The 17,309-nt window shown below is 44.2% G+C and overlaps 2 protein-coding genes across 2 annotated transcripts; one reads left to right on the top strand and one right to left on the bottom strand.

Annotated features, from left to right (window-relative positions):
- Positions 1-7,160: 7,160 nt before the first annotated feature.
- GGS23DRAFT_510157 (uncharacterized protein) lies at positions 7,161-9,451 on the top strand. The gene is made up of 3 exons (XM_051514543.1): positions 7,161-7,654; positions 7,824-7,945; positions 8,023-9,451. Exons 1-3 carry the CDS (start codon positions 7,387-7,389, stop codon positions 8,779-8,781), a joined length of 1,149 nt encoding a protein of 382 aa, XP_051372389.1. The 5' UTR covers positions 7,161-7,386; the 3' UTR covers positions 8,782-9,451.
- A 4,827-nt stretch (positions 9,452-14,278) lies between these two features.
- GGS23DRAFT_564932 (uncharacterized protein) lies at positions 14,279-16,209 on the bottom strand. Its single transcript, XM_051516174.1, has 2 exons — positions 15,497-16,209; positions 14,279-15,298 (listed from the first exon to the last, which is right to left on the bottom strand). Exons 1-2 carry the CDS (start codon positions 15,658-15,660, stop codon positions 14,368-14,370), a joined length of 1,095 nt encoding a protein of 364 aa, XP_051372388.1. The 5' UTR covers positions 15,661-16,209; the 3' UTR covers positions 14,279-14,367.
- Positions 16,210-17,309: the final 1,100 nt, after the last annotated feature.

Genomic DNA, 17,309 nt, shown 5'->3' with positions numbered 1-17,309 from the left:
AAAATGTCAGAAAAATCAGGAATTTCCTTATGTAATTAATTAACTTAATTAAATTAACATATATAATTTTTCGAATTTTCTTCTTACTAATATAAGAAATTATTTACAATTTAAGGTTTTTTGAAACTATTGTAGTGGTGCGGTGGATCTAGGCTATGTAGCCTTTTCAATGTGTATTTATATAGGTCGCGCACTCATATTTTCATCAGTTAGACTTAGATTATAAAATACCCAGCTCGTAAAGGGGTGGCTTATAGAGTGGTAGTATAGCTTATCTAGAAAAATAAATACCGTATTTGAATGTAACTTATTAAATATTTATATTATATAATGTAACAAGGGGATATGCTTGGAATAGGTTCAATTTAACTAATAATTCTATAGGGGGTCTCTTAGGTCCTTATCTTCTTTCAAGTTCTACGTTCCTTTTTCGTCCTAATATAACCCGGAAGTACCCTTGTACCTTTATACCTTTATACCTTAATGCCGAAGTTATCCGAAGCTTATTTAGGACTTTCCTTAGTAGGTCGCCGAGGTAACGGCCTCGATACCCGATATTATCCTCCTAACCTTTATGGCCTAATCTATTAGCGTAGGGTTTTATCCTCGTGTAATATTATCTCCTTTCTTCGGAGGAGCTCGTCTTTAAGCGTAATACCTAGGCCCGATGGTTAGTAGGTTTATTAGGGTTTTATAGGTAGAATAACTTAACGGCTTCCTTCGCTCCTTCGGTAGTAAAGTATTCCTACGGTTCCTAAGTTTAGTAGCGCTTAGCCGGCTATTCTTACTATTTTATTAGGTATTTAATAACTTCTCCGGTCCTTACGGAATCTAATACCTTATTTACTTCGTAATCTTCTGCTTCGATCGGGGCTACTTTCCGTAGGACCTAGTTAAGGTTAGGTAATTCCTAATTACTAGCGCGGTAAGGTTCGATAAGGGATACGTAGAAGGTACTGTAAATACGCCAGCCTTTCGGGAGTATTAGAGTTACGGCGGTAGGGGAAACGACCTTCTAGATCTTAAAGGAACCGAGTATCTTCTTATCCATTTTCTTTATAGGGCGTTTGGTTTTAATATTACGGGCGTTTAATATAATAAGCTATCCGACTTTTAGAGGGGGTTCTTCTTTTCGGTATTTATTTACTTATTCTTTTATCCGCTACCGTATTTTTTCTAAATGCTACTTAGCCTCGTTATATACCCGAGTTATTTAATAAATATAGAGGTTACTTCCTGGATTCTTAGGGGTACCTAAAGGAGGGTTATATGCGGCTAGGTATTACCTATAGTTAACGTAAAAAGATAACATACCGGTAGTTATTAAAGTAGTATTATTATAGGTAAATTCGGTAGTAGGTAGTAAGCTTTCCTAGTTACTTATCTCGTAGTTTACGAAAGCGCGTAGGTATGCTTCTAGGATTTAGTTAAGTCTTTCCGTTTATCTATCCGTTTAGGGGTAAAAAGCGGTACTTATTCTAAGCTTAACGCCGAGGAACTTTAAGACGCCCTTCTATATATAGGAGGTAAATCGCGAGTCTCGGTCGGAGATAATGTCTAAGGGGATCCTATATAGCCGCTAATAACTACGTATAAAGATAGGTATTAGGTCTTTAGCCTTTTTACCGTCTTTCTTTAGCGGGATAAAGTACGCTATCTTAATAAAGGGATTTATAATAACCTAGATAGAATCGTAGCCGTTAGATATTAGTAAGTCCGTAATAAAGTCTATCGTAATCGTTTACTATAGTCGATAATATAATTCCATAGGCTATAGTAATCCGAACGGGGTATATCGGGGTACCTTATTTTATTAGTACTCGCGGTACCTTCTAACGAATTCCTTAACTATTACTTCTAAGTTAGGTTATTAAAAGTTACGAGTAATAAGTTCTATGGTTTTATTTATACCTATATACCCCGCTACTTTAGTATCGTATTCCGATTTAATTACTTTTTATTATAGGTCCTTAGGTATCTAGAAACGGTTTCGCCGATAGAAGAAGCCTTCTTAGAGCTTTATTTCTTTATCGAGTGGTTTAGTTAGTTAGGCCTGGTATTCTAGGTCCTATATAACTACCGTTTTAACCTATTTAACGAATTCTATAATCCAAGCGGGTATTAGGATACTACTTAATCGTACGCTAGAGAGTATTACCGCGGGTAAGCCTAAATTTTTTAAAAAATGCTTTTCCTATAGGACCGTCGCTATCGGCTAATCCTTAGCTCTTCCTTTTTTAAGGCGATATTATAATAGTTTAAATAGAATATCGGCCTTTTTATTTTACTTTCCTAGGCGATATTATATTATAAAGTAATACGAGGAAAGCTATTAAGCCTAACGGGCTTAGCGTCGATTTAATACCTTTACCGTAGTAAAGTACGTTAGGTTTTAATAATCGGAATATACTTTTATTTAATATTAAATACCTTCGAGATAATATCGCTACTTCTCGAATGCGTCGACGATTATTAGTAGTTCCTTATTATATATCTTATAATTTATTTCCGCTAGGGTAAGTCGTCGTAAGAAAAAGGCTACTAGTCTTAGTCTCCCTTTATTATCCTTCTAGGAAAGGACCGCGGAAATAGCGAAATCTAAGGCGTCGGCTTCGATAATTAGGATTCGGTTAGGGTCGAAATATATAAGTACCGGGGCCTTCGTAAAGGTTTTTTTTAATTCTTAGAAGGCCTTCTTTATCTCGATTTCTCATTTTTATAGCTTACGGTTTCCTTTATTTACGCTAGTAATTAGCCTAGCTATATCCGAGAAATTACGTATGAATTTACGGTAAAAGTTAGCAAACCTAATAAAGTTCTATAAGTCTTTAAGTATAGCTAGGGTACGCTAGTTAAGAATGGCTTTTATTTTATCTTTAGATATAGTAATACCTCGAGGGCTTATATTATATCCTAAGAATTTAACTTCCTACGTTCGCTAGGTATATTTCTTTAGGGCTATTATTAAATAGTTCTTTATAAGCCGTTTTAAGACTTCTTTAACTAGTTTATTATATTCCTTTAGCGTATTAATATAGATTAGGATATTATTTAGGTAAGCGATAATCCCGGCGTTTAAGAAGTCGCGGAAGATATGGTTTATTATGGCCTAGAAGGTAGCGGGGGCGTTAATTAATCCCATAGGTATGATTATATATTCGTATAGCCCGTATCGCGTTTTAAAGGCGGTTTTTCATTTATTACCTTTCTTAATCCGTACTATATAGAACCTAGATTTTAAATTAATCTTAGTAAACTACCGCGCCGTTTAGAATAGGTTCTATAGTTCGTTAATTAGCGGGATCGGATATCGGACGGGTATTATAATTTTATTTAGCCTCCGGTAGTTCGCTACCGGTCTTAGGGTACTTAGGTCCTTTTTATTTATAAATATTATAAATGCGCCGTAGGGGGCCTTGGATTTTCGGATTTTCCCTATGGCTATTATTTCGTCGAGCTAAGGTTTTAAGGCGTTTAGCTATCGTCCGCTTATGGCATATAAAGGTCCCTACGGGGGAGTAATTCCCGGTCGGAGCTTAATAGCGTAGTCCTACGGTTACCGATTAGGGAATCGTTACCCGGCTTTCTTAGTTATAATAGGAACGAAGTCGTGAAATTATTCCGATACTTATACTAGAGCCTTTACTTCTTATGCTATTCCTATACGAGTTAGCCGTAGGCGATAATTTTAGTATCGTAGCGAGTTAAAGTATAGCCGTCCGTTTATAAATAATCCCTAAGGGGGATATTTCTTTATTTATTACTAAGGTAAGATAGTATCGACCTCTTCGTTTAATTTATTAACTTCCTAAGCGATGCGGTAGATATAGTCGTAGTTACGGAGCTTTATTTCATTTATATATTAGAATTCTTCTAACGCGATTTCCGAGCTATCGAATCTTACTAGGGTTCTAGCCTTAGAGCGTTAGTTAATGGAAAGGCGTAATTATTCGACTTTAGCGGCGTTAATTAAGGGTACCTTACTACCGGTATCTAAGAGGACTTATAAGAGGTATTCCTTTCCCTAATATTTTATTTATATTATATAGATAGGCCGTTTACCTAACCTTAGCTCGTCGGGGTTACGCTAGGGGACTCGTAGTTTCTTTATTATTAGTACCGCTTTTATTACTTTTAGCGTTCCGGGCCGTTTAATAGCCGTAATCTTTACGTTATTTTTATCGCCCCTGTCTTCCGTTAACGCTTACGAAGGGGCATTTAAAAATCCCGTTCTTTATCGGAGTCGGATAGCTTTATAATACGGGAAAGAATTTCCTCCTATCGTATGGTAGTATCGATCCTAGTCCTTTTATTAGGTAGTAGCTCGGACTTCTTCCTTCCTTTTTTTCCCGATGAAACTTTCTTAGGTAGTACCGGTAAGTCCCGTTCTTTTAAGTCCTTCTTTACGAAGCAGGCTAAGGTTTAGTAATTATTCCTTCCGTATCTTTAGTAGGCTTTTTTATCCTTCTTTCGTTAGTCGATAGCGGCCTAGTTAATCCTAGCTAAAGCCTTTTTATTACTTACCTATCGTAAGTCCTTAGCCGGTACGGATTTCTTATTATCCTTTTCCTTACGTTCGTTTATTAGTTAACCTAAGCGGGAGCGAGTTTCCTTTACGGGTTACCGCTATTACTAGTCCGCTTTCGTATACTTCTTCTACGAAGCGGACCCTCCTTTTCCCGAAATCCCTAGGTTAGTTATTATATTTTCGTAGATTTAGCCGGCTTCCTTAATTACTCTAAGGAAGGCTTTATCGCTTTCGGGAATGCTACTTAGTCGCGAGTAAACTAGCTTAATTATTTCGTCGGATAAGGTACGGGCGATATAATTTTAAAAGGTAGTTCCGGATTATTAAACGATATCGTTAAGGTTTATAAGCTCGGTAAGGTACTAGGAGATATCTCCTTAATACTTTAGTTCCTATATTTTCTTAAAGTTACGATATCGTTCGGCGGGGTTTTTAAACCGTTCTTAGAGTACTTAGGAATATCCCGCCTAAATATCGACGATTATTAACCTTTTTACTTAGGCTAGCCGTTATTAATACTAGAGCTAGGCCTTTTCGGTAAGTATCGATCTTATTTAGTTAATCTTTTAAACGTTCCGGGTAAAGTTTTCTTTATAAGTTTCGAGGTAGGATTTAACCTTAATTTATTATAATCGGAACTTAGCTAAGTCTTTACCGTTATAGGCCGTAGGTTTAATAAGGTATATTAGGTTAGTCGTTACCGTAGTACTTCGTCGATTATTTATAGCTCTAGTTTAAGCCCTAACCATACGTTCCTCGGCCGGGTCGTAAGGCTCTTACGGTTCTCTAGAGGCGCCGGGCGGGCGTCGTAGCCTTTACGGGTTCCCGGATTCTAAGTTATCCGAGTCGTCGGAATCCCTTAGGTCCTCCGGGATATTCCGCGGGATCCGTAGGGGTTACGGTAGTCCTTACCCGGCTCCTCTTAATATAAAAGCGCTTACCGCGGCGTTTTAAAATCGGGCTCTTACGCGCGCGGCGGTACGTTTAGCCGCGGCGTCTTAGAATACGCCGTCGGAGATAATCTCCCTTATTCTAGCCTCGTTATTAGTATATTTCCCGGTAAACGTTATCGTAATACGGGTACCCGGCGCGGGAGTAAGCGTTCTTACCTTCTAGCTAGCTCTTACGATAATAGACTTAATATCCGTTAGTTTATTACTTAATCGTCGTTACTAATATTCCTTAATTAAATTAACCGCGTAAGCCTTAAGGTTATTCTTAATTAACTAGGTTTTTTCCTCTATAGCCCCGGGGATAAGGTATTCTTTACTAAGGATTTCGTTAATTTATTTATCCTTTTACGTAGCCTAGGAGCTAACGTCCGTTACTAATTTATTATATTCCTCGCGTAGCTAAGTTAAGGCTCGTTAGTTTTATAGTGCGGCGTTTCGAAGTTAGTTTATTACGGCCGTTCGTATTTTATCCTGCCGGGTAAACTTAGCTACGGTTTCCTATACGTTTTAGGCGAAGTAGGTACTTTATTCTACGATTTATTTTTAGAACTCGTGGATTTATATCTTCGTAATTCGGATACCGGTAGCTTATATTACCGTAGCGGTTTAATAAAGCTATCGTAATTATTCGTATTATTTCTTTAGGATCGTATTTTATCGGTATTTTACGTCGACCTAGTTAGTTAATATTATTAGGCTTTAATATGCTTATTTCATTTACTTATATAAATCTACGATTTATTACGGGGGATTACGTATAATTATTCCTAAGTTCGCGATTTCCGGAGTATCCGTTATAATTACCTTATATTCCTAGGGTTAATATACAACGAGGGATTTATTAATTAGTTCGGGGGTTAGCTCCGGCTAAGGTACTAGGGTAGTTCGTTTAGCGTTTTTTACCTTTAATTCCGTTATTACGGCCTTTAGTTTATTAATCGTGGTTACTATCTAGGCTATCTTTGCTATAAAGATCGGTACTACCCCCGAAGCGGCTAATCGCGGGAATAGGAAAGTCTACGACTCTGGTTCTTTAGTAGAGGGTCGAGGTTAATCCGGTAGTAATAATACCGGGGCAGCGGCTTTAGCGTATAACGCCGGCTTAGGCGTAGGCTTTTCTTATTACTAACTTATAGTAAAGTTATAAAGGTAAGAATAGTATAAAATTATCTATAATAAGGGGATATACTTAGAATAGGTTTAATTTAATTAATAATTCTATAGGAGGTTTCTTAGGTCCTTATCTTCTTCTAAGTTTTACGTTTCCTTCTCGTCTTAATATAACCCGGAAGTACCCTTGTACCTTTATACCTTTATACCTTAATGCCGAAGCTATCCGAAGCTTATCTAGGACTTTCCTTAGTAGGTCGCCGAGGTAACGGCCTCGATGCCCGATATTGTCCTCCTAACCTTTATGGCCTGATCTATTGGCGCAGGGTTCCATCCTCGTGTGACATATAAAATCTTTTAAGTAGCGTTTTCTATATAGATTTTAATATGTTCTGAAGCTATTATTAAAGTAAAAATAAATAAATAAATAATATGAATAAATTTAAAGAATTAAAATTAATCGAGAAATTATAAGTTATTTAAATAAAGTAACGCGGTAGTCCGTGAAAGGGTAGTCCGTGAAGGGGTAGCTTAGCTTATATAAGGATCTCCATCTCTCCTCCTCCTCTCCTTCTCTCCTTCTCTTCCTTCCATCTCCTTCTCTTCCTTTCCTCTTCTTCGCCGACTCACCACATCTTCGCCTCGCCCGTCGGCACCATTAATCTCTCACCATCAAATACTTCTGCCCTGCAGCATGTATACACTGCTCCTCTTCACCAATTACAAGATTCACTTTCAGCCCTTTTCCTCGCCTTCACAACTCACCATCCCCCACTCCCTTCATCCTTGGACGCCATGGCCCACGTACCCCATGAGGAGCTTCATACGGCGCTGGATGCCTTCCTGGTGACCGAATTGACAAAGCCAGAAGACGCACAGCAGCTGCTCCGCTACTTGACCATAGCGCCACCGCAGATGCCAGCATCGCCGCTCTGCTCGGTCGAGGAGGTGGAAGAACGAATTGCACTGGCAAAGACCGTTGAGGCTCAGTGGCTGCCGTTCAACCGGTCCCTGAACGCGTTTCAGCTCAGCGTTTTGTTTACTCTACCGCTGCCAGCCTTACGTGAGGTGACCGGCCACCCACCACACGACCATCTCATTGCTTTTTCCCTCGTAGCTGAAAAGCTTGTGCGCATCTGTACGTATGGAGCGTGATTTTTTCCCTATCTTTTCTTACTCCCCCCCTTCTTTTCCTTCCTTTGTCGTGGTTTATCTCACATTTAAATATCCAGATCTCTTAAAGGGATGGCCCACGGCAACCCGCAAAGCCACAGCGACAGGCGAAGCCACAGCGACAGGCGAAGCCACAGCGACAGGCGAAAAGGTGCACAGAAGCAGCAGAGAGAAACAAATTGTGAGTGGCTCTTGTCTCCCTCTGTTTGATCATGGCTAACATATTTACCTCTCACCTCTTTTGCCCCATCGATTCAGTGCCTTCAACGCGACAACGAATCTTGCATCTTCATGCAAACTGCTGACCCAGAGTGTTGTCATATTTTCCCCTTTGCCGCGAACTCAAACACAGCCAACGCAGACGATCTCTTTGACACAGCTGGGGTGGTCAGGGCAGTCGTGGGCGGCCAACAGCAACATCTCCTGTACCAGGGGGTTGGATGCACCGACCGTGCCTGGAACATGATCTCGCTCAACCGCCAACTGCACAAGTGGTGGGGGCAGGGCCTCTTCGCTCTCAAGTGCACCGGCGTCGTGCCCGTCCTCGACGGCCAGGGCAACAGCGATGGAGACGTGGTGCTGCAGCTGTACTGGCTGCCGCAGCGGATAGCGCATGCGGGCACGGAGGCAAAGGCGAGCGCAAAGAAGAATATGTGGCGCCAGCCCATTCGCATGGACACCGGCGAGGGTGAAGCCTGGTGGACCGAATGGTCCGAGCAGCTGTATTCCGGCGTTGTGGCACCGGCCAACAGCGGCGGTACCACGGGTGGCCGTCACGTGACCGCGGCTGTCGCGCCTACAAGTCGCCTCCTTCTGACGGGCGCAACAGCAACACTGCGCATGCCTCTCGAAGAGGCATATAATATGAAGACTATGGCCGACCTGCAGTGGGCGTGTCTGGTACTAGCGGCCATGTCAGGTGCAGCGGGGTCGCCAGAGTTCCTGCACTATGACGACGACGAAGGCGACGTGGGCGATGCTGCATCCGCAACTTATTCGGGAGCATCGACGGATTAGATATCCTCTGCGCTACCACTGCGCGTGCCAGCGTCTTTGGGCCTTGCAGCAAATACACCGTCCGCTGCCCCTAAGTCTACCGCCACCGCCCAAGTGCAGGGACCTTCGCCCATGCCGGTGCCCGTGCCTGTTCCGCGGCGTGATAAGCTATCCTGGATTCCCCGACTGACGCCCATGCCAACGCCCAAACCTACATCGCCTTCAACGTCCGCTTCGGGGAAGAAAAGCGCGCGGCTGCAACGAGAGCCGATTGCCGGAAAGCTGCATGAGGCTAGCAGGTCGGTAGATACTGTCAGGGGAGCCACGCCTCGCGCTCAAAAGCCTCGGTGGAGGGTGTGAGGTGGTGCCTATATACTGAGTGGAGGTAACTCCTCGAGATGCCTACCATTAGTTATCCTATTCATGACGAAGGTAAGGTACCCATGTACTTAGCTGAGATTGCACGAGGACGAAGCTACGAAAAGCTATAGTACTTAGTCGAAAGTAGAAGTAAAGTAAGTAATATGACAAGGAGAGTAAGTTTTTACTTTCTACTTTTTAAAACTTATTGATTTTTAAACGTTAATATTGAATAGGAGCAGCGTGGGCACGCTGTGATGGAGGCATGAAACGGCTACCCAACTGCCAACAACTGGCCCAGTGCCGATCAGACCTAGATTATAGCTGTAAACAGCTATAATCGGTTGATCGGCCAGCTGAAAACGGCAGCTGGGAAAGGAGAGACTAGAATGGCAGGGTAACGAGGATAGCTAGAAAGGCATGGCAAGAAACGAGTAAATAGCTGTCAGGTCGTAATGCCTACAGGTCTAAGTCTAACTAATGAAAATATGAGTGCGCGACCCATATAAATAGACATCGAAAAGGCTACCTGGCCTAGATCTACCGCACTACTACAGCCTCCCTAGTTTAATTGATCCGTAAGGAGTAATTGAACTCCTAACAGCAACAGGTACGGTGGCTCTCGTTCCTGTTGAACCTAATCAACCTGATCCCGATTAACCCTGATCAACTGAAAGCTAGCTAGTTCAATTAAAGGCTAACAGGATAAGTTAGGGAATAGGTTAACTGGGAACGATTGCAATAGTAATAAGTGGGTGGTGGGGTGGGTGACTGTAACCGTGCTGTGCCTGATCAATCCCGAACCCGTTTAATCGCTGCCAACTGGGAGCTGAGCCAGTTTAATTAACGATTAACGGGAAATAATAAGAAAAATCTGATAACAAGAACTGGGCTGGCGGAGCTGTAAACCTGTAAACTGACCTAATTAACCTGTCCCTGATCAACCCTGATCAACTGGGAGCGAGCCAGGTCCATTAGGGCCATTAAGAAACAACAGGGATCAATAGTTAGGAAATAGGAACTGCAACGGGGCAGGTAAAACAAGCATAGCTCCCATGAGAAATAAAGAAACAATCCCGTGAAAAATCTGATGCAACGTGATCCCGTCCTTCTCGTCCATGGCTATTGCCGATCCTTTTAACTGATCCTGATCCTGTAAACTGACTGATATATCCTGTTCATGCCCGACTGTTTCCTGACTCGTTTCTGGCTGTTGTTCGTCCGGCAGCATCTACCGGGCTTCCCTTGACCCTCGATCCCTCCCGTGTACGTGGTTCTAGGGACTCTCTGGGCTCTTCCTACCAACTACATATCGGTAAGGGCGATAAGAGGGGTCTCTGGGCAATATCCTGTGACTCGTTCCTATCTTATGACTGTTTCTGGGCTGTCTTATTTAATATCCGTTTAATTCGTTTCGTATCGGTTTCGTCTGTAGGTCTTCGCGCTGATCGGTAGGTTTCCCGATTAGGTTCGTGGGTATAAGGTGTGTCGGTATCTTCGTGTGGTAATTGAGGGCATCGTGGCACCTATCGGTTGGAGAGAAACCTCCCTAGGTGCCGTCTGTAACTAGCTGGTAGGGATAAAACAAGGGCAATCAGAGCTGTCGGCAAGCCTCTTGCGGTTGAAATAAACCGATTAATAACGAACGGATGCCTTCAAGCGCGTGAGAGGTTGTAAAAAGGGGTAGTGGCGGTGACGGAGTCAGATCAACTGATTGAAAACTGCCATCTAGGCACTGGTGAAAAAACGACGGAGGTAAAACCGGGTAAAAACGGGCATAGCTCCTTCAAAAGAGATAACTGAGAAACGAGAACAGGGATTCCTGCTGATCGGCGAACGAGCTTTTAGGTAAGCTGATCAAAAGCTGATGGGAGGGCGTGGGTTGTTGATGGTCGCCATGGTTGTCTGCCCTCCCGTTGATCCTGTTGCCTGACCTGAAAAGCTAAGGCCAAAAGCCACGAAAACGGCTCTGGAGCCACGAAAACAGCTCCTGATCAGCTGAAAATCAGGGAATCTCCTGATCGACGTATCCTGAACCTATTGGCTGCAAAAACGATCGTCCAAAAGGTCGCTCCTAAGACTGTGGTAAAGATTGCGGGTTCGAGTCCCGTGGTAGTCGCCACTAAGGAGGAGCAGAGCGTACGCGATACTGGAGTCCCGGATAGGTTCACTCGAAAGTATACTCTATCGAAGACTATAATACGTACGATGGTCCAAGATTAATGAAACTAATATTACTATACTAATCGAGAGACGAGGAATCTAATATAGTTATGTCACGGAGCAGTTGAACCAGCCTATATAAGCCTACATACCGCAAAGCGTGAATGTAGGCGTCTACGTTTTACGTAACAAGTTATTATATCTTAGCTATGTCCCTTAGTCGTAGAGATGTAGTAGTCGCTAGCCCGAAGGTATAAGAGGTAAAGGGAGAAAAGGGGCGAAACGTAAAAGTTACTTATTCGGCTATAGCGGTACGACGAAGTAACTTAAGCGCCTATAACTAAGATAGATATATTAATGGGAGAACGATAAATCTAATAATAAAAACGAATCTTTAATTTAGGTAAAAATAATAAAGATAGCAATCTAATTAGGTAGTAAACTCGATGATAAATATGGTATTATAATGAGCTGTGCCTATTATAGGGCCCTAGCTAGTGCCAGGGCTTAGCACGTAATCAGTACCCACGGCGGATAAGGCCAGCTATCGCAAGTACGGCCCATAGGGTATACTTTCTTCCTTTTTTCTCCTCGTTTAGCTTTAGTTTATTAATATACGGTTTTTACCTAGCGAATAGCTCTTAAAACCGTAATAAAAAGCTAGACTAATCTTCTTTTATCGTTTTACGGAAGTAGTAGTATCTTAACGAGCGGAATTAATAGTAGGAACGGCGATATAGCCCTTAGAGAAGCGGTACTAAGTTAATAATCGGAAAGGCGGTATTAGCTTTTAGATATACGCGCCGGTAGCCCTTACGAAAAGAACCGACGATAGTAGTAAACTAATATCTTAATACGCGGGATTAGTAATAGGAAAGGCGATATTAGCGTTTACGTCGGTTAAGTTAGTAGTTAAAAAGGCGGTATTAATCTTAGATATACGCGCCGGTAGCTATTACGAACGAAGACCGATATAAAATAACCGAAGAAACGACCGATGTCCCCGAGAAAACGTAGATTTAGACGGTAATTTCGAGATAAGAACGACGAAAAGTACAGCTAAAAACGGTGGAAAATTTTTTTTCCGGAGAAAGATAGTAAAGCGCTAAAGCATAGCGCTTACGGAGCTAAGCCGCGCCCGAAGCGCGAGTTAAGAACGCCCGGGGCGTAATATAAGAAAGGAACGGCGTTAAAATAACGACGAAACGATAGGTTAAGCTAGGATAATAATATTTCGATAAGGGCGCTAAAAACGCTAGCGGTTTACGGAAAGGCCCTAGGCCTTTTAGTAATAAATGGAAAGGCGCGTCTCCGCGCACCTTTAAACTGAGCCCTTTAAACTCCGCTAGTAATATACGGATAAACGATAGTTTTTTAAACGAATAGGGACGGCGTACCTTAGTACGTCCTCCGGCGGAGCCTCGCGATTCCGTTAATAATACGGATAAGCCCCTAGCCTTTAAACGGAAGGATAGGCCCCTAGCCTTTAAACGGTAGGAAAGGCCCTAGGCCTCTTAATAATAAACGGGAAGGCGCGCCTTAATACGTCCTTAAGCGGAGCCCTTTAAACTTCGCTAACGGACGATAAACGATAGTCTTTAAACGAGTCGAACGGCGTATTCTAATACGTCTTCTAGCGGATCCGACGAAATCCGTTAACGGAAAATAAACGAAGGTCTTTAAATAACGGTAAACGGACCGACGATCTCGTAGCTACGGAAGCTAGGCTAAACCTAGTAAACGTTTATATACGACTTCGTACGCGGGGCTTTAAAGCTTTACGGTTTAATAAAAGGACCAGAACTAATAACCCGGGAAGCGGATAACGTAACCCGGGAAACGGAAATAACGGCCCTAAGGAAATGGTATACCGGGGAGCTAGATAATACCCGGAACGCCGGTAGTACCCTAAGAAGAGGAGGATAAGGAGAGGGAGCTTTCGGGAGGAGTAGCTATCGGGAAGGCGTACCCGGTAGGCAAAGAAACCCGAGAGATTAAAAGGAGGAAAAGGAAGAGATCCCGGGGAAGAATAGGACCCGGGGAAAGCGCGCCGGGGGGCTAGAGATACCTGGTATAGTACCCCGGGAAACGAAAAGCCCCGGGAAGGAAACGGCGGAAGAGGAGGAAACCCCGGGATATAATATAACCGCCGGGAAGGAAAAGGAAAAAGGAGGCTATATCCGGAAAGCATTAATACCCCGGGAAACGTACGAACGAAAGAAAGCCTAGAAATATACTAATACCCTAGGTAACGGAGTTAGTAACCCGGGGAACGAGTAGCGTATCCCGGGGAACGGAGGTAGTACCTAAGGATACGGTACGTATCTTAAGGCGCGCGGAAAAAACGGATTAGGTTATTAAGGCTAAACGCCGAAAAAAAAGGGCGGTAGGGCGTACTTTTTTTTTCCGGGAGGGGACCTTATATAATAAGCTATACTTATTATAAGGCCCTAGCTAGTACTAGGGCTTAGTACGTAATTAATACCTACGGCGGATAAGGCTAGCTATCGTAAGTACGGCCTATAGGATATACTTTCTTCCTTTTTTTTCCTCGTCTAGCTTTAGTTCATTAACATACGGCTTTTACTTAGCGAACAGCTCTTAAAACCGTAATAGGTATAGCCCGTACTTACGGGAGCTATAGTTACTCTATATAGGCATAAGGCCTATCGTAGTATATCACGTAATATATCAAGAGGGCATGTCTTACCGCACTACTATAATATCTGTTTTTTTATTTAACTTTAAAATACGTTAAAGCATTCTGTGCTTCTTTAGATTTTTGTACCGAAAACCTAGAATTTCTCCGAAGGCTAAGGAAAAAAAGGTAAGTAGGAATCGACGCTTGATTCAACTACGAAAAGGGATTAATTAGCAATCGACTCTTGATTGAACAGGGAGAAACTGACCTGGATTGATTTATGAATAGGATTAAAATAGGTAGGAAATAGGATTAAGTAGAAAATAGAATTGAACGCATTAGTAGGTAAATAAATAGACGCGTACGCTGCGGTTTTATTAGATATATTACTTTCAAATAGGCCGTACGAGCTTTTAACTAATTAAAACGGCGTATACGAACTTTTAGCTAATAAAAATAAAGTATCCCTTAAATAACACCGTATTTACAGGGGTATTTAACCCGTCTTGCTCCATGACGTCCTTCAGCTTGAGTCCTGCTACGGTGCCGGCTTTCAGCGCCTCGGCTGTCTTGACGACGAGGTTGGCGTCGAGATGACGAATTTCTCGGTTCACGGTGCTGCGGAGGACCGTGAGCGGCAAAAGCTTGTACGAGAGCGTGTTGAACTGCTGTCCTAGCTTCGTCGGCATCTCGCGAGCGACACGACAAGCCTCCTCGACGTTGGAGACGTTCTCGGCTATCGCGCCACTATAGGAGATCTTGAGGCTCTCAAAGACGGACTTGCTCTCCTCCGAGAATTCTACCTTGGCCTTGCCCCTGATCGGAAGTTTCGTAATTTTGGCCTCTAGCCTGCCCGTCACCTTCTTCGCCTCCTCGGATGAGGAACAGGATTGGACGAAACTCAGCGTGGCGCTTCCTCCTTCTACCACCTCTGCAACGAAGTGCGTGAAGCGAGGGTCATCGAGGTTACGCTCGTACTGCATGGACCCCAGGATCTCCTGCGGGATACGGCGCGTGCGACGGACGACGGTGCAGGAGACGTCTATACGTGCCTCGAAGCTACTCGACTGCTTGTCATTCAGGTACTTGGCCGAGCCGGTGGCTTTGATGATGCCGAGATCGAGACTCAGCGAGCCCTCGACGTCGAGGGCGACATGGCTGCGCGCCTGCTCGAGGGAGTTCGAGTAGGTAAACTCGGTGTTTTGCACCACGTGATCGTCAAGCGTCTGCCTCGCGTTGACGATGCTGTTGCTCCACAGCGAGACGCCGCTGAAGAACTGCGCGGTGCGTATGTCGTACAGCATGCCGAGCTGCACGTCCTGGCCGAGCGCTGGCAGCGTTAGCACCATCGTAGAGAGGCCCATGATGTTTTTCCTGGAGGCGTGTTTCCGAGAGTCAGCAAGCGACAGCCATGATAGCGCTCGCGCCAAGATCTCCAGGGAACATTGGGGCGGCGAGCAGGAAACAGATAAGAATAAATATCGCGGCTAGGATGAAAGCGTAGCTGGAGGCGAGACAAACCGCGGAGCCTCGGGGTGGTGGGCAAGGCAGATTTATTAACTAGGTACCTACGTGGCCCGCAGGGAACGAATAAAATATACAACGACGTCCGACTGGAAGGTGGAGCACGGCCAATGACGGCGAAGAATAGCCGGGTGAGATGTTGATTGATGAGATTCCACCCCCGTCATGGTATCGCCTTGCAGCTGCTGAGCTAGTATTAGATAGGTAAGCATGCCATAGGATTGTCCAGAGCAACCGCGCGCCCGCGCCTCGGACCCAAGCAGCCAAGCCAGACCTCCTTCGCATGATCTCCTGCTGGCCCTCCGAGCGGGATGGTACCGTGTGTCTGTCTTCAAGGATTGTGTTTATGGGACTGAGGTTGAATCTGACCACCCCGCTACCGATTCCCTCTTCGCCAACCACCACGCCGAGGATTTCTTAACCAAAGGCTTTGACAAGATCATTAAGCACTGCATTTAGCATTGAGCAACCGTGGGCTTTTGCGAATGATTTGTTCCTTTGCGGCTCGGACGCGGTGCAACTGGGATTTTGGGAGCCTTTCCCTCCCGGACTGCAAAGTCCCTGAGGTTTGAACCCTAATTTAGAGGTCTCTTTCGCTTGCGGTAAGGTGACGCAGACATTGCTCGTAGCAGTGCTAGACTTCGATGCGTGGCAGCATAGGCGGTAGATGTTGTGACGCTGTTGCAGTCGTGTTTCTCTCGACTTACCTGGTGATTTTAGTGGCTCTTGGTGTGTGCCGTGAGTCATGGGGTGTGGTACCTGAGGCATCCAGGCATCCAGAATGGAGGCCTGCGATTGGTCAGATTGACGAAAAAGGCATAATTGTCAATTGACCTTAAAATGCCATATTTAAGCTGTCTCCAGCAGCTAGCCTAATTCCTTCAATTGAACAACAACAGGTTCAGCCTTCAACACGTCTTGCATGCCTTACAATTAAGGCAGAGAGGCCCTGGTAGGTTAGCCCTTATCAATTCGCCGCGCCTAGATTAGACTAACCTCTATCAGCAGTCCCACAAAAACGGCCAAGTTGCTCACCACTTACGGTTGGCCGTCTTCGGAGCTGGAAATCTTAGAAACCTTGACAGCATCTTCGCCGACTTTGTGCCAGACACCAAGTTGCTTTGCTTCCCGTATACCTCTTGCATCTAACCCTTGCATCTTTCCCCCACACTTCCCTCTTCAGGTCACCTCTTGACTTCAAGAAACCATTATAATGGCGCCGGAACGTGTTTATCTGTGAGTCTCTGACGCTGGTATGAGATAATACAGCTTGACCGACGACTGACCTAATTCAGTGCCTACTCAGGTGGTAAGTTACACGCTTCAAAGGAGATCACAAATGTACTCATGGACATAATAGGCCTTGGCACAAGTACAATTTTCCGGTTTAAGGCTGAGATTTTTCTTACCAATTACGGTCAGGAGGAGGACTTCGAGGCTGAAGTCCAACGCCCTTAAGCTCGGGGCTAAGCGTATAATCGTCCAGGATATCCAACAGGAGCTTATTAACGAGCTGGTCTGGCCTGCCATCCAATGTACGTCCGCCCGCTCTACGTCTTAGAGTAAGTTCTACGAACCTACTAACACTTGACATCCATAGGCAACGCAATCTATAAGGACCGATATAAGATACTTAGCTTAACCGCTTATCGACATCCTAACTAACATCGAAATAACCTGCTCGGGACAAGCCTCGCCCGCCCAGTGATCGCCAAGGCGATGGTCAAAGTCGCGAAGGATTACAGCTGCACGATCCTGAGCCACGGATATGCGGTCTCCAGGCTAGGTCCCAGCCTGCTTATTGTATCGACAATTTACTAACGCAGGTATCCTATCTGTTCAGGTACCGGCAAGGGTATAA

Source organism: Durotheca rogersii, assembly GCF_024521655.1.
Source record: "Durotheca rogersii strain YMJ 92031201 chromosome Unknown GGS23scaffold_8, whole genome shotgun sequence".
NCBI lineage: Eukaryota > Fungi > Ascomycota > Sordariomycetes > Xylariales > Xylariaceae > Durotheca > Durotheca rogersii.
The sequence above is the reverse complement of the archived record's forward strand: the minus strand, read 5'-3'. Positions and strand labels throughout refer to the sequence as shown.

What these genes read in the sequence shown, in the direction of transcription:
- GGS23DRAFT_564932 (XM_051516174.1), bottom strand. Translation starts at nt 15,660, where the DNA reads ATGCTTACCTATCTAATACTAGCTCAGCAGCTGCAAGGCGATACCATG. An exon ending in ATTCGTTCCCTGCGGGCCAC is followed by an intron (nt 15,299 to 15,496) that starts GTAGGTACCTAG and finishes ACACGCCTCCAG; the next exon opens with GAAAAACATCATGGGCCTCT.
- GGS23DRAFT_510157 (XM_051514543.1), top strand. Translation starts at nt 7,387, where the DNA reads ATGGCCCACGTACCCCATGAGGAGCTTCATACGGCGCTGGATGCCTTC. An exon ending in TCTACCGCTGCCAGCCTTAC is followed by an intron (nt 7,655 to 7,823) that starts GTGAGGTGACCG and finishes TTAAATATCCAG; the next exon opens with ATCTCTTAAAGGGATGGCCC. An exon ending in GCAGCAGAGAGAAACAAATT is followed by an intron (nt 7,946 to 8,022) that starts GTGAGTGGCTCT and finishes CCATCGATTCAG; the next exon opens with TGCCTTCAACGCGACAACGA.